Source organism: Miscanthus floridulus, chromosome 18, assembly GCF_019320115.1.
Source record: "Miscanthus floridulus cultivar M001 chromosome 18, ASM1932011v1, whole genome shotgun sequence".
In the NCBI taxonomy this organism is placed as follows: domain Eukaryota; kingdom Viridiplantae; phylum Streptophyta; class Magnoliopsida; order Poales; family Poaceae; genus Miscanthus; species Miscanthus floridulus.
In genome coordinates, this window is record NC_089597.1 from 31,037,389 (window position 1) to 31,060,030 (window position 22,642).

The window sequence follows — 22,642 nt, forward strand, 5'->3', positions numbered from 1 at the left end:
CTATCTCATGGCCCATAGCCCCTGGCTATGGCCGAACACTTTCTCACAGGGGGAAGAAGAGAAGGACTCATCTCACTATCCAGAGACCGCAGTAACCAGGAAAGGTCCATAGCTGACAAGTCAGCATATGTATCGATCGATCAACCATAACACTCTGCAGAGGTTGTACACACCCACAGGATCGCCATCCTCGACGGTGCCCCGTCTAGGCTGATACCGGCCGCTTGCTAGCCTAGGGCAATGCCACCCTACCTCTCAGCCCTGGAACACCCCAAGTATAGTCTGGAGTGGCTGATACTGTGAATCGCAGACAGTGCCGGGGCCCTCCGGATGTCAAGGAGCCGGTTCCACAAGGTCTCCTGAAGTCTCGGAAGGGTGTGGGGGGAATCCGCGCGCCCCGTACCTTCCTTGCACACGCTCGCCTAGCAGTAGTGGCATTGCCTACCAAGTAGCCAACCGTCGCGACACCATATAGCGCAGGTGGGATGTACGGGCTTCCCAGTGTATGCGGTACTAGTCAAGTCCTTAGGTATTGACCAAGCCAGAATATCTCCCACAAGGGTTCCGATTACCGTGCCACCACAGCACCTCCATCCTGGGCTCCACCTTTCCGAGGCTCACACCCAGGACCACCTCCAAGTACCATTTACCCGCCACAGGTAATCCATATCCAAGTGCCCAGGTAGCACCACATGGCAAGACTCGCCCCAGGCTCATCGTACATTCCAGCTCGGTCGACACAACCCTCACTCTCCACGCACCCAAGGCACACACGCAGCACGCTCACTCACCACCAAGTCTGGCACCCAGTGCCAAACCCTCCCAGGGGTTCACCACCAGCATCACATCCCCGATATAACGCCAAGTGGAGTAAATAATAAGTAAGTGGTGTAATATGCAAGCAAGCAGGCAAGTAAGCATATGTAAGTGAGCGAAATGCGCAAAGCAGGGTGAGCAGGGGTAAGGTTGCGTCAAGGTAAAGGCCATCAAGTAAAGCATACTACCATGCAAGCCCTATCACAGTGCACCATCTTTGCAGAAAGTAAAGCAATAGCAGTTCTATGTTAGCCATGCGTAATAGGTGCTACGAGATTGGGTGGGATGTGGCACCTCCGGTGGTGTCGTCTCCGTACTCCTCACGGTACTCCCTGTCCTCGTCAGTCTGATTCCCCTCCGACTCTGCAAAAGATCGATTTATAGCCGCGTTAGCGACCCCTATAGATTAGCACAAAGAAGCGATGAAAATTCAAAAGAGCCAAATGCACTCAAACAAGGGTTCATTGCGTAAAGCTCGATTTTAGATGAATTTTGGTTCTTGTCTCACATTTTTCGGAGTTCGCATGAATTAGTTATGAATTTCCGAAGTTTATTCTATTTCCTGAAAAAGAAAAAGGGTCGATTATTCTGGTGCTGACACGTGGCAGTCCGTGGTGGCGCCACGTAGCCTTGCTGACGTCAGCATGACGTCAGCACACGGTGCTCGGCTGACAAATGGGCCCCACTGACGTGTGGGCCCGGTCAGCGGTCAACGGTCAACGGTCAACGGTCAACGGTCAACGGATGACGTCAGTGATGACGTCAGCATCCGGTGTTGTGTGTCTGACATGTGGGCCCCACTGCTGACGTCCGCATGACGTCAGCAGTGACGTCATCCAGGGCGTGAGAGCCCTCTGACGGGTGGGACCAGCCCACTGTATCACTGACATGCGGGGCCAGGCGATCTGTGAGTCTGTCTAGTGGGTCAGGTGAAACAGTGTCGCTGACATGCGGGGCCAGCAGCGCATCTCGGTGACAGGTGGGTCCGCGACCCTGTGCCTCTGACCAGTGGGGCCAGGAGGTCAGTCGGCTGACTCAGCCGCCCGACGCACGGGGTCGGTCCACGGTGGTCCCCGAGCCATTGGGCCCGCGTGTCAGTGTGTGTACGCCGGTGGACCAAGTCCACAGAGGCGGCTGGCAAGGGGGGCTTCCCCTTCCGTCGCTCCCCGGCGGGATCCCGCCGGCGGCGAACTCCGCGGCGAGCCTTCCGGCTGCGCCGATCCTCGATTAAACTGTGCTTTCGGTGCTGCGTGACCTCGTGAAGTGATTGGCGCAAGAATCGTGACGGACCGCGCGGCGTAGCGGCTTGGCCACGGTGGTCGGCGGCTCGCCGGCGGTGGTGCTCGTGAAAACCGGACAAGGCGAAGTGTTGTGGTGCAATTTTCTTAGGGAGAGGCTTCCCCGAGCTCGGGCGAGCGTAGCAGTGCACACAAGGCGGCGGATTCGGCGCCTCAGAGGGCCGGCCATGGTGGCGGCGACTCGGCGGCGCCGGTGAGCGTGTCCATGGTGATTGTGGCGGTGTAGCGGTGCGATTCGGCTGTGCTTCGGGTGCGCGAAGATGTGGCGGTGCTTGTGGGCGCATCAGCGAGGCCACGGGAGCAACCGAGTGCTCCGGCCGCGGTAACCGTGTCATGGCGGCGCGGCGCGACCTCGCCGGCGACATGACGTTCATGCAACGGTGCTCCAGTGTAGTTCCAGGTGAGCAAGGGTGCGCGTGGCGTGTTCCAGTGCAAGGCGGACCTCACCGAGGTGAAAACGGCGGCTACACGGCGCGGTGGCGTGAGTTCGGGCTCGCCATGGCCGTGCGGTGTCCATGGCGCGTGCGTGCTCGACGTCGGTTCACAAAGCGGCCGGCGGTGCTCACCGGCTTGCCAAAGTAGGGCAAGCGCGGGGCGCTGCTCGGGGTTTTCTTCACCGCGGCAAGTATGGCCGCGGCGATTACTATCCTAGCGTGAAAACCTACGGCGTGGTCGGCGGCGAGCTCTCCGGCGGTGAGGTGGGTGGAAACTCACCGGGAGGTGCTCGGTGCAGGCTTGGCGAGGCGTGCGGCGAAGAAGAAGGGCCGGGACGGTGGTTCTCGCCTCCTCCTCGCTCCCTGGTACAGCGCAGCAGCGGCTCCGGCGTGCCTCCGGCAGCGGCAGCGGCGCTCCCAGCTCCGGCGTCCGTGCCAGCAGCGGCTCCTCCTCCTTCCACTCCTTTCCACGGCCCTCGGTGGTGCGGTTCCGCCAACGGCGGCGGCGAATGGGATGAGAAGAGAAGGAGGGGGGCGGTGGTTGCTTATATAGCCGAGCTCGAAGGTCGGCAATGGCGGACGGCGATCGAGCGGTGCCTACGGCTCGGGCTTGATCGGGCGGTCCCCGATTGCGTGCGAGGGCGGGTCCACGCTCAGTGAGGGGGCTAGGTGAGGTCGGGTGGGCATAAGGCGACCGAGGTCGAGGAGGAAAACGACGGGGGAACAACGGGCGCCTCGCGGCCGTGGGCAGTTCACGCCGCGGGCGTGCTCCTGTCAGAGGGTGTCGGGCGCGGCGGTGGCGCATCCTGGCCGTCGCGCTGGCGGGCGGGCCGGATCGGATGGCCAGGAACGCTGCCTTGCCGCCCCCGCTTCCTCCTCTGCTCTGCCACGGTGGAAAGCAGAGCTCGCGTGGGGGGGGGGACCGGAGGTCGGGGATGACAGGCGGGCCCCGCCGGTCAGCTGCTGTGGCGCGGGCATGTGGCTGACAGACCGGCCGTGCGGGTGCGGGGCGCGCGCGCGTGGACGGGCCGCGGTGCTGGGCTGGCGCGCTGGCTTGGGCCGAGCAGGCCACTGGGCTGCGAGGCCTGGTCCTCTTTTCCTTTTTCTTTTTATTCTCTCATCTGTTTTTCAATTCCAAATTCAAATGGCATTTGAATCTGAATCTGGTTCAAGTTTGCTGATGCGGTTCAAAATATACTTGTATCTCCCACTTACTTATGTGGTGTCTAGAAATAAAATTATAATTTATTATAATTTATTTTTACTTGGTTGTTTTCATTTAGCAACACATAAATCAAGGTAAAATCCAACTCATACTTTAAAATGCATGCATGGGATAACAATATTATTTGCAATAATATTTCATTCCTAAGATTCTCTCTAGCAAGGTTAAATCAAGTTTAACAATTATTATATGTGATTAAACTTTAGCACATGTTGCAAAAGATATTATTTAATCTAGGTGCAAGTTGATTATATATAAATGCACATGCCACTCATCACTCAGGGGATAGTTTAGGAAAAATTTTGAAAGTCGGTATTTTTGGGTTGTTACAGTCCTACCCCCTTTAACAGAATCTCGTCCCCGAGATTAAAGCGGAACGTACCCTTCAAAGAGATAAGGATAGTTCTTCTGAAGATCTGCTTCCTTCTCCCAAGTTGCTTCTCTTTCAGTGTGATTGCTCCACTGCACTTTGCACATAGGAATGGTCTTGCTTCGGGTTTCTTTGGTGTCTCTTCCCAGAATCTTGATGGGGTGTTCTTTGTACTCAAGTGTGTCTTGTATGTCGAGTATATCAGTCGGGACTGCTTCATCAGGTACTCTCAAACACTTGCGTAGCTGTGAGACATGAAATACTGGATGTACACCTGCCAATTCATCAGGCAACTCAAGCTTGTAAGCAAGCTTCCCGATTCTCTTACAAATCTTGTATGGTCCAACGAATCTTGGGGCTAGCTTTCCTTTCACGTGGAATCTGACGGTCCCACGAAGAGGGGATACCTTAAGATAGACAAAATCTCCCACCTCAAACTCGATGTCTCTTCTCCTTTTATCTGCATAGCTCTTGTAACGACTTTGGGCTATTCTCAAATTCTCCCTTACTTGTGCTACTCCTTCTTCTGCATCTTGAATTTTTGCAGACCCAAAGAATGATCTCTCACCTGGTTGTGACCACATCAGGGGTGTTCTACAGGGTCTACCATACAGGGCTTCAAAAGGTGACATCCGGATGCTAGCTTGGTAACTGTTGTTGTAAGAGAATTCTGCATAGGGCAAACACTTTTCCCAATCTTTGCCAAAATTCAGGACACTAGCGCGAAGCATGTCTTCCAAGATCTGGTTTACTCTCTCGGTCTGTCCATCTGTCTGTGGATGGTAAGCTGTACTGAAATCAAGTTTAGTTCCGATGGATTGGTGTAAAGCTTCCCAAAATCTGGATACAAACAGTGAACCTCGATCGGAGACAATACTGGAAGGGGCTCCATGCAATCTGAGGATCTGATCGATATAGATATCTGCCAATTGTTCTGCGTCCATGTCAATCCTCACCGGTACGAAGTGTGCAACCTTGGTCAGACGATCGACAATTACCCAAATAGTGTTGTGTCTTTTTTTTGTGCGGGGTAACCCACTTATGAAATCCATAGATATACTGTCCCACTTCCATTCAGGCACATCAAGAGGTTTCAGCAATCCTGCAGGCCTTTGATGTTCTGCCTTGACTCTGTTGCAAGTATCACATCGTGCTACGTGCCCAGCAATATCCTTCTTCATGCCCTTCCACCAAAAGTGCTTCTTCAAGTCTTGGTACATCTTTGAACCTCCAGGATGAATACAATACTTAGAATCATGAGCCTCTGTCAGAATTTCTTTTCGTAAAGCTGAGTTGGTGGGTACACAAATTCTGTCCTTGAACCAGACGGTTCCTTGTTCATCTTCATGGTGGTTGGTCCTGAAGCCTAGTTTCATCAGGCCACGGAGGTATTCAATCTCTTCACAATCTTTCTGAGCTTGACGGATACGATCAGTGAGGTCATACTCAATGCGGAGCTCATTCAATAGTCCGTGAGGTAGTACCTCAAGCTGAAAGTCATCAATCTCTTCCTTGAGTTCTGGTGGTATTGATTCTGTGATCAAGGTGTGACAATAGCTTTTGCGACTGAGTGCATCTGCGACTACATTGGCTTTTCCCGGGTGGTAATGAATCTCTAGATCATAATCCTTGATTAATTCTAGCCATCGACGTTGCCTCATATTCAGATCTTCCTGAGTGAAAAAGTATTTCAGGCTCTTGTGATCAGTGTAGATATCACACTTGTTGCCAATCAAATAGTGCCTCCAAATCTTCAATGCATGGACAACTGCTGCTAGTTCAAGATCATGAGTAGGATAACGGTTCTCGTGCTCCTTCAGCTGACGGGAAGCATAGGCTATCACTCTTCCACTTTGCATCAAAACACAGCCAAGTCCTTGACGGGATGCATCACAATAGACCACGAAGTCTTTGCTGATATCAGGTAGTGCTAGTACAGGAGTAGTGGTAAGCTTTTCTTTCAACTCTTGGAAGCTTTTCTCGCACTCGGGCGTCCAATCAAACTCCTCAGTCTTCTTTAGCAGGTTGGTCATCGGACGGGCTATCTTGGAGAAATTCTCAATGAATCGGCGATAATATCCAGCCAATCCCAAGAAACTTCTGACTTCTGTCACGTTACGAGGTTGTTCCCACTCTTTCACAGCTTCTATCTTTGCCGGATCAACTGCAACACCTTCAGCTGTCAGTACATGACCTAAGAATGCAACTTCTTGTAGCCAGAACTCGCATTTGCTGAACTTTGCATAAAGCTGTTGTTGGGCTAACTTCTCAAGCACAGTCCTCAGATGATGTTCATGTTCCTCAGCAGTGGGTGAGTAGACGAGGATATCATCAATGAATACTACCACGAACTTATCCAAGTCATCCATAAATACCTTGTTCATCATGTTCATGAAATATGCAGGGGCATTTGTGAGTCCGAAGGACACCACGGTAAACTCATATTGTCCATATCTAGTCACGAAGGCTGTTTTCGGAATGTCACTCTCCCGAATCTTCATCTGATGGTAGCCAGATCTGAGGTCAATCTTGGAAAAGAACTTAGCCCCTCTAAGCTGATCAAGCAAATCATCAATCCTTGGCAGAGGGTACTTGTTCTTGATGGTGACAGCATTCAAGTTCCGATAATCAATGCACATTCTCATAGAGCCGTCCTTCTTCTTGACAAACAAGACAGGAGATCCCCAAGGTGATGCACTGGGTCTGATAAATCCTTTCTCTAGAAGCTCATCAAGCTGTTTCTTGAGCTCAGCTAGTTCGTCGACTGACATACGGTAAGGCCTCTTGGAAATGGGTCCGGTTCCCGGTAAAAGATCAATGATGAACTCTATATCACGGTCCGGTGGCATACCCGGTAGCTCTTCAGGAAACACATCAGTATAATCACATACCACGGGCACATCTTGTAACCTCTTCTCTTCTTTCTGGGACTCCATACTTGCTTTTAGGGCACAAAGGATAGAGGTGGTTTTCCCGGATTGGGGCTCACATCTAATGGCTTGGCCTGATGGGTGGACAACTTGGATGTATCTAGGGGAGCAAGATATAATGCTTTGGTGACGGGTTAACCAATCCATCCCTAGGATGACATCTAGGTTTGTCGAAGGTAACAGGGTTAGGTCGGCTTTAAAGGTTAAACCCTCCATGGTAAGTTTCACTCCCTTGCATATGTGGGTGCATTTTAGGTCTCCTAAGGGTGAGCTGGTTACGATAGGTTCTCGACGTGGGGTTATAGGTATGCCATGCTCACGTGCAAACTGGGATGATATGTATGAACATGTAGCTCCAGAATCAAATAGAACTGATGCTGTAATGCCATTAACTAAAAACATACCGTAGATAACATCTGGGGCAGCCTGTGCTTCCTCGGCGTCGAGATGGTTCAGACGTCCACGGGTAGCAGATCCCTTGTACTGAGATTTCTGTGCAGCAGAGTTCTGCGGGCATTCAGCAGCTCTGTGACCCGGTTGGCCACAAGCGAAGCAGGTGAAAGGCTTGCCGCCTGCTGGGGTTGGCGCGGCTGCCTTCCGGTCTCCAGTAGCTGGTGCAGTGCGGGTCGGTGCAGTGATATCATATCCATTGCGGGGACGGTAAGAATGATCCCGAGTGTTGCGGTCCTGGGAAGAGCGGTCCCGAGAGTAGCGGTCACGAGAGTAACGATCCTGGGAGGGGCGGGAGTATTTGGTGGTGTAGCCTCCGCCACCCCTGCTTGATCCAGGGTTCTCCTCCCGGTTGTAGCGAGAGCGTTCCCGAGATGGTGCATCTCTACGGAACCTCTTGCGCTCACGACCACGGTAAGACTCCTCAGGCTTGCGCTTCCTGTCCTTGAACTCTTCCCCGGCTTCAGCGCGATCCTTCTCAATCTGGATGCAACGATCAACAAGCTCACGCAGGGTGCGACTCTCAATACCCCCAAACTTCAGCTTGACATGCGGGTTGAGCCCCTTGCGATAGTAGTACAGCTTCTCCTTCTCAGAGTTCACGATGTAGGAAGGTGCGTAGCGCAGGAGGTTGGTGAAGCGAGTGGTGTACTCGGCAACCCGATCCTTTCCCATCTTGATGTTGCGGAACTCCTCAGCCTTTGACTCCATGATACCCTTGGGGATGTGATACTCTGTGAATGCTTCGGCGAACTCATTCCACGAGATGTTGGCAGGGTCTTCGTGTGCGTCACTGTAACTGTCCCACCAGGCGCGTGCTGCTCCTGTAAGCTGATGTGCGGCAGCTCCGACACACTCGTCATCGGTGAAAGTGGTGAGGTCCAGCTTCTTCTCTGTCTCCTTGAGCCAGTCATCGGCCACAAGCGGGTCAGGGTCAGTGCCATCATAGGTAGGTGGCCTCAGTTTCAGGAATCCCTCAAGCTTTCTCTGGAAGTCGTTCTGTGGCACTCCTTGGCGACGGTTTATCCCTTCGGCCAGTGCTGCAAGAAGCTGTGTCTGTTGTGCCATAACCTCAGCCAGATTTGGCGGTGGTGGTGGGGGAAGGTTGTTCTCGTTGCCTCCGGCGTTCTGCTGGACGTCGTCCTCAGCATTCTCCATGACGTTCTCAGCAGGTGGCGGGGTAGCCTCCAGGTTGAAAGGAATCCCTCCCGCTCCACGACCACGGCCACGACCACGTCCACGGCCACGGCCACGTCCACGGCCGCGGTTGTTGCCACCACGTCCTCCAGCTGGTTCCGAAGAGGGCTCACGTTCACGTTCGCGATTCATGAGGCGAGCTGAGCGACGATTGGACATTCTGCAAGACGGATCATAGGAATGTTCAGTGCTCGTGTAGGTGCTTATAATAATTCAAATATAATTAAGAATGATTTCAACGATTTAAAGAAAAACATTTATGCTATCCAACATTCATTACAAAGAAGCAATAAGAACCATAAGATGCAATAAGATCCGAAACATTCATTACATGGGTTGTTATTACATAGCGACATCTCCCAGATCTACACATGAAGATTCGCGAGAATCGTACTACGCAAAACATCTCACATGGGAACAACTCATGGAAGCCACTAACTCATGGTACAAGACTCATGACACATGACCACGCAGGGTCATCTAGTCTAACTCGTAGACTGCGGCGGGAAAACGACTGTTCTCGACCTCGATCTCCTCGTTGGACTTGTGCAAGCGGGACACGTACTGCAGGGCCTCGGCTAACTCCTCAGTAGGTCTGGCTCCAGGTAGGGTAGGGCAAGCGTCCAAGTTGAGGCGAGTCGGTGGTAACTCGAACTCCTCTATTCTAGGTCTCGTCTTGCTGCGAACCTCCTTGGGCAGCTGGTCCCACATACCCTTCATCTCTCGGAGACGCTTCTTGTCAGACTTCTGCCAAGCCTGCCAAGTCCTCTCGCACTTCTCCTGCAGGTACTCCTTCTGCCTGAGTGCCTCGATCAGGTGTCCCTGGTTGCGAACAGCCTTCTTCCTGAACTCTTCTAGCTCCTGAGTCAGGGTCTTGTTCTGTGATTGGATCTTCAGTGTATCAATCCCCTTGGACCCCTCCCTGTCTCCTCGACGACTGGACTCAGCCTTCCTGTCGTCTAGGTCTCTCTGCAGTTCTAGGACCTTGCTGTCGAGGTAGCAGTTTCTGTTGCCAAGGTCAGCTGCCTTGTCCTGTAGGTCAGCAACCTCGGCCCTGTGGGCCTCCTCACGGTGGTTGAGCTCGTCCTGTAGCTGGGCAACTGTCTCAAGTAGACTGGCTTGCACCTGTGCTCCCTGTGAGACTCGCTCCTGGTACTCCAACAGACGGGCACGGTCCTGACGTGTCTTCTGCTCAAGCTGGGTCAAGTACCTGTCCTGGTCGATAAGGTGTATAGCTGAGGCGCGCAGACAACTGTCCTCCTCGGCAAAGATCACTCGACCGACTGCGCCACTCTGCTCACTGGGGGTGAGTGTGTAGTCAAGGGCCTGTGGAAGCAGACGGAACTCTGTCGTCTTTAGGTGCTGGTAGTGATCCCTCAGTATAGTGCGAAGTGCCTGGTGTGTAACAGCTCGCAGCCCCTCCTCAACAGTGTCCTCTATGGTCAACTCGGTGAAAGGTAGGACAGAAGGCAAGGTGGTGCTGGCTGGGAACTTGACTGAGGTGACAACTAGTCCTTCAATTTCACCCTTCTGGTTTGGCTTCCCGGAACAGGTGACCTTGATCTGCTCGTCTGGAACTCCTAGTGTAGCAAGGACTCGGCAGAGGGTTTGTGCGAAACTCCCAAGCTCTCGTAGGTCGAAGGTACGCCTGACGTTGTCGGAAGGTAGTGGTCCTAGAGACGGCCACTCAGCGTTCATTTCCATCTGCAGTTTTTAAGAAAAAGGTGTCAGAAAGTTCAAGGTTAGGTAAGCCTTGCATGTAAAGTAATGCAGGGTCGGTATATAACCGAAAGAAAGGTTGTTTTCGTCCTATTCTATCGTCCATTTCTGAGGGTTTCGTCCTAGGGTCAAGTATGGCTCTGATACCAACTGAAACGACCTGATTTCCGCGAAGGGAAATCCACAGAGTCGAAGTGTAATAAGACCGTTGTAGATCATATTACCCAAATTTCCAGTCGAATACCATATCCATACAACGATAATTCAGAGTACAAATAGTGCGGAATTACTTAAATTATTACATCGCCACATTGGCGGAATCAAAAGTAGCATTCATCCAGAACAGCTTTGAAGAAAGGATCGCCAACTCGAGCGCAGAACGAACCCCTCAACCGTCCGACTCCTCAGAGCTAAACTCTCCAGCAGAACCTGTGCGCCAAAAATTATCAGTACGATTTGTACTGGCCACTCCCACCCTATGAGCATTGCTTTGTGGTAATTGGATGCAATATGGATATACAAAAGGAACCTGTAAGGCTGGGGTTTTCCTATGCAAATGTATATCAAGTATATAATAATAAATTGTCCAGTTTTAACACCATTCCACTCCCATAACCACCCCAAATCCATCCGGAGCCAGGTTCCGATCCTGGGATCCATCACACCACCATCTTCACACCATTACCATACCATCGCTCAGTCGATAGGCCGACTCCCTCTCGGCACTATCTCATGGCCCATAGCCCCTGGCTATGGCCGAACACTTTCTCACAGGGGGAAGAAGAGAAGGACTCATCTCACTATCCAGAGACCGCAGTAACCAGGAAAGGTCCATAGCTGACAAGTCAGCATATGTATCGATCGATCAACCATAACACTCTGCAGAGGTTGTACACACCCACAGGATCGCCATCCTCGACGGTGCCCCGTCTAGGCTGATACCGGCCGCTTGCTAGCCTAGGGCAATGCCACCCTACCTCTCAGCCCTGGAACACCCCAAGTATAGTCTGGAGTGGCTGATACTGTGAATCGCAGACAGTGCCGGGGCCCTCCGGATGTCAAGGAGCCGGTTCCACAAGGTCTCCTGAAGTCTCGGAAGGGTGTGGGGGGAATCCGCGCGCCCCGTACCTTCCTTGCACACGCTCGCCTAGCAGTAGTGGCATTGCCTACCAAGTAGCCAACCGTCGCGACACCATATAGCGCAGGTGGGATGTACGGGCTTCCCAGTGTATGCGGTACTAGTCAAGTCCTTAGGTATTGACCAAGCCAGAATATCTCCCACAAGGGTTCCGATTACCGTGCCACCACAGCACCTCCATCCTGGGCTCCACCTTTCCGAGGCTCACACCCAGGACCACCTCCAAGTACCATTTACCCGCCACAGGTAATCCATATCCAAGTGCCCAGGTAGCACCACATGGCAAGACTCGCCCCAGGCTCATCGTACATTCCAGCTCGGTCGACACAACCCTCACTCTCCACGCACCCAAGGCACACACGCAGCACGCTCACTCACCACCAAGTCTGGCACCCAGTGCCAAACCCTCCCAGGGGTTCACCACCAGCATCACATCCCCGATATAACGCCAAGTGGAGTAAATAATAAGTAAGTGGTGTAATATGCAAGCAAGCAGGCAAGTAAGCATATGTAAGTGAGCGAAATGCGCAAAGCAGGGTGAGCAGGGGTAAGGTTGCGTCAAGGTAAAGGCCATCAAGTAAAGCATACTACCATGCAAGCCCTATCACAGTGCACCATCTTTGCAGAAAGTAAAGCAATAGCAGTTCTATGTTAGCCATGCGTAATAGGTGCTACGAGATTGGGTGGGATGTGGCACCTCCGGTGGTGTCGTCTCCGTACTCCTCACGGTACTCCCTGTCCTCGTCAGTCTGATTCCCCTCCGACTCTGCAAAAGATCGATTTATAGCCGCGTTAGCGACCCCTATAGATTAGCACAAAGAAGCGATGAAAATTCAAAAGAGCCAAATGCACTCAAACAAGGGTTCATTGCGTAAAGCTCGATTTTAGATGAATTTTGGTTCTTGTCTCACATTTTTCGGAGTTCGCATGAATTAGTTATGAATTTCCGAAGTTTATTCTATTTCCTGAAAAAGAAAAAGGGTCGATTATTCTGGTGCTGACACGTGGCAGTCCGTGGTGGCGCCACGTAGCCTTGCTGACGTCAGCATGACGTCAGCACACGGTGCTCGGCTGACAAATGGGCCCCACTGACGTGTGGGCCCGGTCAACGGTCAGCGGTCAACGGTCAACGGTCAACGGTCAACGGATGACGTCAGCGATGACGTCAGCATCCGGTGTTGTGTGTCTGACATGTGGGCCCCACTGCTGACGTCCGCATGCCGTCAGCAGTGACGTCATCCAGGGCGTGAGAGCCCTCTGACGGGTGGGACCAGCCCACTGTATCACTGACATGCGGGGCCAGGCGATCTGTGAGTCTGTCTAGTGGGTCAGGTGAAACAGTGTCGCTGACATGCGGGGCCAGCAGCGCATCTCGGTGACAGGTGGGTCCGCGACCCTGTGCCTCTGACCAGTGGGGCCAGGAGGTCAGTCGGCTGACTCAGCCGCCCGACGCACGGGGTCGGTCCACGGTGGTCCCCGAGCCATTGGGCCCGCGTGTCAGTGTGTGTACGCCGGTGGACCAAGTCCACAGAGGCGGCTGGCAAGGGGGGCTTCCCCTTCCGTCGCTCCCCGGCGGGATCCCGCCGGCGGCGAACTCCGCGGCGAGCCTTCCGGCTGCGCCGATCCTCGATTAAACTGTGCTTTCGGTGCTGCGTGACCTCGTGAAGTGATTGGCGCAAGAATCGTGACGGACCGCGCGGCGTAGCGGCTTGGCCACGGTGGTCGGCGGCTCGCCGGCGGTGGTGCTCGTGAAAACCGGACAAGGCGAAGTGTTGTGGTGCAATTTTCTTAGGGAGAGGCTTCCCCGAGCTCGGGCGAGCGTAGCAGTGCACACAAGGCGGCGGATTCGGCGCCTCAGAGGGCCGGCCATGGTGGCGGCGACTCGGCGGCGCCGGTGAGCGTGTCCGTGATGATTGTGGCGGTGTAGCGGTGCGATTCGGCTGTGCTTCGGGTGCGCGAAGATGTGGCGGTGCTTGTGGGCGCATCAGCGAGGCCACGGGAGCAACCGAGTGCTCCGGCCGCGGTAACCGTGTCATGGCGGCGCGGCGCGACCTCGCCGGCGACATGACGTTCATGCAACGGTGCTCCAGTGTAGTTCCAGGTGAGCAAGGGTGCGCGTGGCGTGTTCCAGTGCAAGGCGGACCTCTCCGAGGTGAAAACGGCGGCTACACGGCGCGGTGGCGTGAGTTCGGGCTCGCCATGGCCGTGCGGTGTCCATGGCGCGTGCGTGCTCGACGTCGGTTCACAAAGCGGCCGGCGGTGCTCACCGGCTTGCCAAAGTAGGGCAAGCGCGGGGCGCTGCTCGGGGTTTTCTTCACCGCGGCAAGTATGGCCGCGGCGATTACTATCCTAGCGTGAAAACCTACGGCGTGGTCGGCGGCGAGCTCTCCGGCGGTGAGGTGGGTGGAAACTCACCGGGAGGTGCTCGGTGCAGGCTTGGCGAGGCGTGCGGCGAAGAAGAAGGGCCGGGACGGTGGTTCTCGCCTCCTCCTCGCTCCCTGGTACAGCGCAGCAGCGGCTCCGGCGTGCCTCCGGCAGCGGCAGCGGCGCTCCCAGCTCCGGCGTCCGTGCCAGCAGCGGCTCCTCCTCCTTCCACTCCTTTCCACGGCCCTCGGTGGTGCGGTTCCGCCAACGGCGGCGGCGAATGGGATGAGAAGAGAAGGAGGGGGGCGGTGGTTGCTTATATAGCCGAGCTCGAAGGTCGGCAATGGCGGACGGCGATCGAGCGGTGCCTACGGCTCGGGCTTGATCGGGCGGTCCCCGATTGCGTGCGAGGGCGGGTCCACGCTCAGTGAGGGGGCTAGGTGAGGTCGGGTGGGCATAAGGCGACCGAGGTCGAGGAGGAAAACGACGGGGGAACAACGGGCGCCTCGCGGCCGTGGGCAGTTCACGCCGCGGGCGTGCTCCTGTCAGAGGGTGTCGGGCGCGGCGGTGGCGCATCCTGGCCGTCGCGCTGGCGGGCGGGCCGGATCGGATGGCCAGGAACGCTGCCTTGCCGCCCCCGCTTCCTCCTCTGCTCTGCCACGGTGGAAAGCAGAGCTCGCGTGGGGGGGGGGGACCGGAGGTCGGGGATGACAGGCGGGCCCCGCCGGTCAGCTGCTGTGGCGCGGGCATGTGGCTGACAGACCGGCCGTGCGGGTGCGGGGCGCGCGCGCGTGGACGGGCCGCGGTGCTGGGCTGGCGCGCTGGCTTGGGCCGAGCAGGCCACTGGGCTGCGAGGCCTGGTCCTCTTTTCCTTTTTCTTTTTATTCTCTCATCTGTTTTTCAATTCCAAATTCAAATGGCATTTGAATCTGAATCTGGTTCAAGTTTGCTGATGCGGTTCAAAATATACTTGTATCTCCCACTTACTTATGTGGTGTCTAGAAATAAAATTATAATTTATTATAATTTATTTTTACTTGGTTGTTTTCATTTAGCAACACATAAATCAAGGTAAAATCCAACTCATACTTTAAAATGCATGCATGGGATAACAATATTATTTGCAATAATATTTCATTCCTAAGATTCTCTCTAGCAAGGTTAAATCAAGTTTAACAATTATTATATGTGATTAAACTTTAGCACATGTTGCAAAAGATACTATTTAATCTAGGTGCAAGTTGATTATATATAAATGCACATGCCACTCATCACTCAGGGGATAGTTTAGGAAAAATTTTGAAAGTCGGTATTTTTGGGTTGTTACACAAACAACCGGAGACGACAACGACAACGACGTTGACGAAGAAGTAGCTCTCCCCGGGGTCGGCGGCGAGGTAAATGCGCTCGGAGGCGACTTGCAAGTAGTGGATGCCCGCCGTGGCCGCGAGCGTCACCCAGGCCAGGGCGTCGACGGCGCCGGTGGGCCAGCGGCCCGTCGTTGTCGTCCTCCCCGTCAGCAGCTTGTGCAGCGGCGGCGCCGCCAGCGCCACGGCCGCGATGCACCATATCTCCCCGTGCAGCAGGGCGCTCACCGCTCAGCTCTGCGGCCGCCGCGTCGGTCAGCGCCACGCATGGGGGGAGTAGCCACGTCAACTGCATGCGTGCAAGTGCACGCACGTATATATATGGTGACGAGGAGGGCATGCAGTGCAGCACTGACGAATTTATGCATGATGAATGTACTGCTCTACCTTGGTGCAGGGGGTGCCGTCGGCGATGAGTATGGCGACGACGAAGGCGAGTGCGTGGACGAGGGCCCACAGGCAGACCGTGAGTAGGAGAGTCTTCTTCTTCTTGTTGTTGATCTTGTTGTCGTCGGCGTCTGCCGGCAAGACGGCGGCCACCGGAGGAGGAGAAGCAGGCGGCGGCTCTTTCACTTCCACGACCACGGCTGCTGCCGGCCGCAGAGGACGCTGCGGTGGCTTGATCTTCTGCTCGACGACGTCGTGCATGGCCGGCAGCGGAGGCAACACCTCCTCCTTGTCGTCCTTGGACACTGGGAGCGAAGCAGCTGCGGCAGCCGCAGCCAGCTTGTTGCTCACCTGGTAGTCGGCCATGGTCACCGCTCTTGCTGCTTGTTGTCGATCGTTCACCCTGCATGCAGCCGGACACGTGAGGACCGGCGGGAGTTTTCAGAGGGACGACGGCCGGGACGGAAAATGATGCATGCATGCAAAGCCGGAAGGGAAGGGACTCACCGGCGGCTGCAGGGCCGCGACTAGCTCGATCGGAGGCGCCTTTCGTTGCTTGGAATATAGATCGCCGGAATCGACTGCTGCTTCAAGAATCAAGATGAAGCACTGTGGCTGCTATGGCCTTACACTGGTCGACACGCGTAGTACGCGTCGGTGCGAGACGAACGCCAGTATGATCCATCACTTTCCCTGCTAGCCGAGCAGCCCGAGCTAGGTATAACTAAGCTGGCTCCAAGTGCAATCCTGAAATCTCAAGTAAATCCCTTACTACTTTGCATTATATGAATTGTTACTGTGTCTACCTGCTCTTCTTCCATTATTCATGCATCAGCTAGCATTACAAGTTCGCCCTTGCATGCCTGGCCGGTTTGCAGAGAGCAAAGCAAAAAGCACCTACGTATACGCATTCAACTTTTTTGTTGTGATAGCATATTTACACTTTTTATCTTTTCTCTCTCCATTCACTTCAATTTTCAGAGAGAAAATTGCACGCTTTTTCCTGTACTACTTTGCATTTCTGCTTGTAATTTGGTATATATGTACGTATGAATACAATATACTGTAATTAATCTAATTTAATCAATCTATAGTTTAATTTCCTCCAAAAAATTATAACTGGAGTAGTATGTAGGATCGGAGCTACCACATCCAACTTGTTACTAACTACTATATGTGTTACCATGCATGCACCTTACCCAGCCACGAAGGCACGAAGCATTTGCCAACTAGTAACATGCATGCATGTGCAGTGCAATTCATACAGTGTATGCTCTGTGCTCAACCATCTCCATCTTTGCCAAAATTTGGATAGGAGAGGGTGAGCCATGACCCACGTCTCGCACTAGAGTTGTCTGCCACTGCCTCGTCTCCCTGCAGAAAATAACAAGCTGCAATGCAAACCTTTTCCGTTGCCGCAGCTGGTGCCGGGTGGATGCATCGATCCATCACACATTCACATGCATGCTGCTGCACACATGGTACACGATATAGCCCATCACACTTCGCACTCAAGCATTCACACCTAGCTATATGCTCATGGATGGTATGTACACGGTATCACTACCGGACAGAGCATCTTTACCGAGGGCTAAGCCCTCGGCAAAGGACCGGCCCTCGGCAACACCGCCTGACACGACGTCCATCCCCTGTCGTCAATCTTTGCCGAGGGCATCATCGTTAGGCCTTCGGCAAAGACTTTTTAACCGTTTTTGAAAATTTTCTTTTAAAAAATTCTTTGCCGAGTACCCTTGGCCCAGCACCCGGCAAAGACAGTCTTTGCCGAGTGCCAAGCTGGCACTCGGCAAATTTTCAATTTTTTTTTGTTTTTTTTGACCCCAAATTTTTTGTTGGGCCCGCCTACATTGTTTACAACTTCATGTTCAAATTTGGTGCTTTTTCTAGTTTTTTTGTTATATTTGGTTGATTAATTTGATTATGTTGAATTTTTATATATAATTCAAATTTGAACTGCAAGTGCATGGAATATTGTAATCTAGTGCTTCGAAAAATGTTATTCATGGTATTTGGTGTATGTTGAGTCTCTATCCACGAACTCGCATCAAATTTCGCGCATCTTCTTCACGTAACATGACGAGCCACTTGCCGGAAAAGTGTTTTAAAATTATATAAAGTCCATACGAAGTCTGGCAAATGGCTCGTCATGTTACGTGAAGAGGATGCGCGAAATTTGATGTGAGTTCGTGGATAGAGACTCAACATACACCAAATACCATGAATAACATTTTTCGAAGCACTAGATTACAATATTCCATGCACTTGCAATTCAAATTTGAATTATATATAAAAATTCAACATAATCAAATTAATCAACCAAATATAACAAAAAAACTAGAAAAAGCACCAAATTTAAACATGAAGTTGTAAACAATGTAGGCGGGCCCAACAAAAAATTTGGGGTCAAAAAAACAAAAAAATTTGAAAATTTGCCGAGTGCCAGCTTGGCACTCGGCAAAGACTGTCTTTGCCGAGTGCTGGGCCAGGGGTACTCGGCAAAGAATTTTTTTAAAAAAAATAAAAACATCTTTGCCGAGGGCCCTAGATCTGGGCCTTCGGCAAAGGCCCAAAACCTAAAAAACCGGGGTCGGCCCAAAATCCCCAAAATCCCTATCTTTTTCCCTCCGGCCCGCGCCCGCGCTCGGTTCTGCACCCCCACCGCCCGCTCACCTCGCCGCCCGCCCCGCCACGCCGCTAGCCGCCCCGCCCGCCCCGCCTCCGCGCCGCCCCGCACCTGGCCGGCCCCTCCCCCGACCTCAGCTCCCACCGGCGGCCGCCCCACTCCCCACGCCGGCCCCCTCTTCCACCCCAGCCACCACCGCCGGTGGCCCCCTGTAGCTGCGCCCGGCCGCCCCCGGCTCCACCGGCGGCCGCCCCGCGCCCGGCCGGCCCTCCTCCCTCCGCGCCGGCCACCACCGGTGGCCCCTGCGCCCGGCCGCCCGGCTCCACCGGCGGCCGCCCCGCGCCCCGGTCGGCCCTCCTCCCCCTGTGCCGGCCCTCCTGCCCCGCGCCGGCCCCCATCGGTGGCCCCCTGCGCCTGGCCGCCCCGTCCCCACCCGCCACCCCGAAGGCCAGCCCTCAGCTCGGCCTGGTCGCCGGCTGGTGTTGGAGGGGAGGAGGCAGAGGTGAATTAGGAGGAAGAAGAGAAGGAAAAGAGGAGGAGGAAGAGGAAGAGAAGGAGAAGAAGAGGAAAAGGAGAGGAGAAGGAGAAGAGGAAGGAGAGGAGGAGGAGGAGGAGAAGCGGAGAAGAGAGAAGGGAAGGGGGAGAGGAGTACTCCGGCGCCCTCGACCTCACCGGAGAATAACTGAACCTCGCACCGCGACGCCCGACTCCGCCGCAACACTAGGTAAAACTCTCGTAATTGGCCTTCGTGCCATGTGGTTGTGTGGGCCTTCGTGCTGTATGTCGATATGAGGGCCTTCGTGCCGTTGTCGTTGTCGGCCTTCGTGCCGTTGTGAATGTCGGCCTTCGTGCCGTTCTTTTTTGCAGGTTATGGAAACCTCACCGTGTAGGGGAGGTGCTGCCGAATTTTTTAACAAATACTAACATGTTGCCTTTTTATATTGCAGAGGATCCGTCGGAGGGGACCAGAGGACCCCGATCGTCTTCGTGGGCGTTGCGGGTCTGCCTGCACCGTGTCGCCTCGCCACTGCATCGACTCGACACCGCCCCCACTAGCCTAACCTCACCGGCACCTTAGGTATAATGCCTCTATCCATATCATGGTCGTAGGTCGCGTAACCCAGTTAGGCGTCTCCCGTCCGAACAGATACGGTCGGAGGTATGCGGATCTTTGCATATCTGCGACCGTATCTGTTTCGGATTGTCCACATTTTTTGGACAGCCTGCGGATGCGTAGATGAGGTTAGTTTCCATGGTCCGTTCCGGTCCGAGGCAGACTTTCGGCATCACCTCCTTGTTGTTCTCTGGATACACACTCTCCCTTGCAGGACATGTATCGGGAGAATGGCGGGGAGGTGCTGCCGAAATTCTATCTTGGATAGGGAGCGGAGCATGGAAACTAACCTCATCTATGCATCCGTGGGTGGGATTAGGACCTATCCTCACCTATTAGAGAGTAGGAACACCGCGTAGATGCAATTGGTGGTTACATTACTATGTGCTATATATGTAGAAGGATGGAAGACCGTCAGTGGATGTACACGGGCCGGAGAAGCAGGAGTGACTTTGACATTGAGTGGGTGAATGGGACAGATGCTTTCTTGGAACATGCATGGAGCTCGGGTGTAGCTAAAGGACATTCTAAACTTTGGTGTCCCTGTAGCAAATGTGACAACAACAGAAGGGTAGACAAGGTGACCATGGGTAAACATATTGTGTACAATGGTTATACGGCTAACTACCACCGGTGGATCCACCATGGTGAAGCAGATCGTATAAGAGCGGAGGTGGTGAGACCACGCCTCGAGGCTTTTGATGGTGATGCTGGAGTAGCAGACATGCTAGATGACACTCACCAAGCTCACTTCGCAGAAGGACGTGAGAAGGAGGAGATGGAGGAAGCCGCTAAGGCCTTCTACGAAATGTTGGACTCAGCATAGAAACCCCTTCATGAGAGTACAACGGTTTCTCAGCTGGATGCCATTAGACGTGTTATGGGGTTGAAGGCCGAGTTAAATCTGAGTCACGAAGGCTTTGATAAGATGTTGGCCGTGTTTGGCAGCATGCTACCGGAGAAGCACATTCTGCCAAAGAACTTGCACGAGTCATAGAAACTACTTCATATGCTTAAGATGCCATATGACAAGATACATGTTTGTCCGAAGGGGTGCGTCTTATTTAGGAAAGATCACAAGGATGCAAAGTACTATCCGAAGTGTAAATCCTCAAGGTACCTAGAGGTAGACTCTAGAGATGGCCAGAAGAGGCAGCTTATGATCCCCGCGAAAGTCCTATGGCACCTTCCGTTTGTGCCGAGGATCCAATGGCTTTTCATGACCGAGGAATCCGCGAAACAGATGACATGGCATAAAGAAGGTGTATGGTACAAGCCATGGACGATGGTGCATCCGTCCGATGCCGAAGCATGGACATACTTTAATGACAAACATCCTGACAAAGCAGCTGAGGCTCGTAATGTACGTGTCGCGCTGGCAACAGATGGGTTCAATCCTTATGGACAGTTGTCTGCCCCATACACATGTTGGCCCGTGTTTGTTATCCCCCTGAGTCTCCCCCCCGGCATCTCCTTTCAATGGCATAACGTCTTCTTGTCGTTGATAATTCCTGGACACCCGGGGAGTAATATGGGTGTGTACATGGAGCCTATGATTGATGAATTGGATCGACGCTTGGGAGAAGGGGGTATGGACATACGACCGAGCTAAAAATCATCCTTCAAGATGCATGTTTGGTACCACTACTCCCTGCATGACTTCCTAGCGTATGGGTTATTCACCGTCTGGTGTGTCCATGGGAAGTTCCCGTGCCCAATATGCAAGGAAGCTGTGAGGTTCATTTGGTTGAAGAAGGGTGGCAAGTATTCGTCGTTCGACAAGCATCGTCAATTCCTCCCTTCTAACCATCCATTCAGACAAGACATCAAGAACTTTACGAAAGGTGTTGCAGTGATAGACCCTAAACCGCGCATGAAGAGTGGTGTTGAGGTGCGTGCTCAGATAGATGCACTCGTGCCCAATGAAGGAGGTGGTTTTGTGGGATATTGTGAGGAACATATATGGACTCATAAGTCCTGGCTTGATGAGGCTCCCCTATTTCAATGACCTTCTTCTACCACATAACATTGATGTAATGCACACCGAAAAGAATATCACCGAGGCACTTTAGGGAACTCTCATGAACACTGACAAGTCTAAGGACAACGTTAAGGCTAGAGTGGACCTAGCGACATTGTGTGATAGACCGAAGCAAGAGATGCAGCCTCCTAGTGGCCGAAACAAACAATGGAAAAGACCTAAGGTCGATTTCATCTTGGAACCCAATCAAAGGAGGGAAGTACTAAAATGGATCAAGACGTTAATGTTCCTAGATGGATATGCAGCGAATCTGAGCAGGGAAGTGAACTTAGGCACTTTACGAGTCAACGGGATGAAGAGTCATGACTACTACATATGGATTGAGCGGCTTCTTCTGGCGATGGTCCGAGGCTATGTCCCTGACCATGTCTGGCAAGTGCTGGCAGAGTTGAGCTTTTTCTTCCATCAGCTTTGTGCCAAGGAGATATCTCGGACCGTCGCTCGGGACTTAGAAAAAGCGACACCTGTGTTGCTTTGTAAGCTAGAGAAGATCTTTCCACCCGGCTTCTTCTTGCCCATGCAGCATCTGATTGTGCACCTCCCGTCCGAGGCACGTTTGGGGGGTCGTGCAAGCCCGGTGGTGCTATCCAATCGAGAGATGTCTAAAGACTCTTCGCAAGAAATATACAAATAAAGCTAGAATTGAGGCTTCCATTGCAGAGGCAAGTCTAAGGGAGGAGGTGGCAAACTTCACAACACTATACTACAAGCCGAAACTTCCTAGCAATCATAATCCACTCCCTCGTTACAATGTTGGCGAAAATGAATGGACCATTAGCCTGTTCCAAGGCCAACTCGGCAGCGCAAGTGGATCGACCAATAAGATATTGGGAAATGAAGAGTGGTGAAGTGTCATGCTATATGTGTTGACCAACCTTCCCAAGGTGCAGCCGTTCGTCGAGTAAGTTCTCAACGAACTTATTTCAATACGCCCTAAATATTCTTCATGCAACCCCACTGATTCTCGTTCGGACAGGGAATTTGTTCATGAGTCCTGGCATCAATCAAGGGATCCTACCTCGCAGGAACATGACACCCTTCTTTCTCGGGGTGCGGGTGCGGGGAGGTCTGATTTCATTTCTTGGTTCAAACAAAAGGTAATGTCCAATTTAGCTCCCACATTCCATATTCCAAGTTTCTCGTTCATTCGA

The 22,642-nt window shown here is 53.2% G+C and overlaps 2 protein-coding genes across 3 annotated transcripts; both read right to left on the reverse strand.

The window, feature by feature from the left end:
* Positions 1-9,263: 9,263 nt before the first annotated feature.
* LOC136522972 (uncharacterized) lies at positions 9,264-16,534 on the reverse strand. 2 transcript variants are annotated; one of them, XM_066516757.1, is made up of 5 exons: positions 16,203-16,534; positions 15,696-16,098; positions 15,278-15,597; positions 12,275-12,343; positions 9,264-10,424 (listed from the first exon to the last, which is right to left on the reverse strand). In XM_066516757.1, exons 2-4 carry the CDS (start codon positions 16,059-16,061, stop codon positions 12,322-12,324), a joined length of 708 nt encoding a protein of 235 aa, XP_066372854.1. In that variant the 5' UTR covers positions 16,062-16,098; positions 16,203-16,534; the 3' UTR covers positions 9,264-10,424; positions 12,275-12,321. The 2 variants fall into 2 exon arrangements, with proteins under 2 accessions (XP_066372854.1, XP_066372853.1); XM_066516756.1 differs by having other exon boundaries at positions 15,696-16,534.
* Positions 16,535-18,407: 1,873 nt separating this feature from the next.
* LOC136523600 (uncharacterized) lies at positions 18,408-18,734 on the reverse strand. The gene has a single exon (XM_066517228.1). It carries the CDS (start codon positions 18,732-18,734, stop codon positions 18,408-18,410), a length of 327 nt encoding a protein of 108 aa, XP_066373325.1.
* Positions 18,735-22,642: the final 3,908 nt, after the last annotated feature.

Bases quoted from the DNA above. Each gene is read 5' to 3' on its own strand.
- LOC136522972 (XM_066516757.1), bottom strand. From the start codon at position 16,061: ATGGCCGACTACCAGGTGAGCAACAAGCTGGCTGCGGCTGCCGCAGCT. The intron at 15,598-15,695 runs GTAGAGCAGTAC...GCACGCATGCAG, and splicing joins ACGGCACCCCCTGCACCAAG to TTGACGTGGCTACTCCCCCC. The intron at 12,344-15,277 runs GTTGTTTGTGTA...GATCTTTTGCAG, and splicing joins CGTTGTCGTTGTCGTCTCCG to AGTCGGAGGGGAATCAGACT.
- LOC136523600 (XM_066517228.1), bottom strand. From the start codon at position 18,734: ATGGGGGCCGGCGCGGGGCAGGAGGGCCGGCACAGGGGGAGGAGGGCC.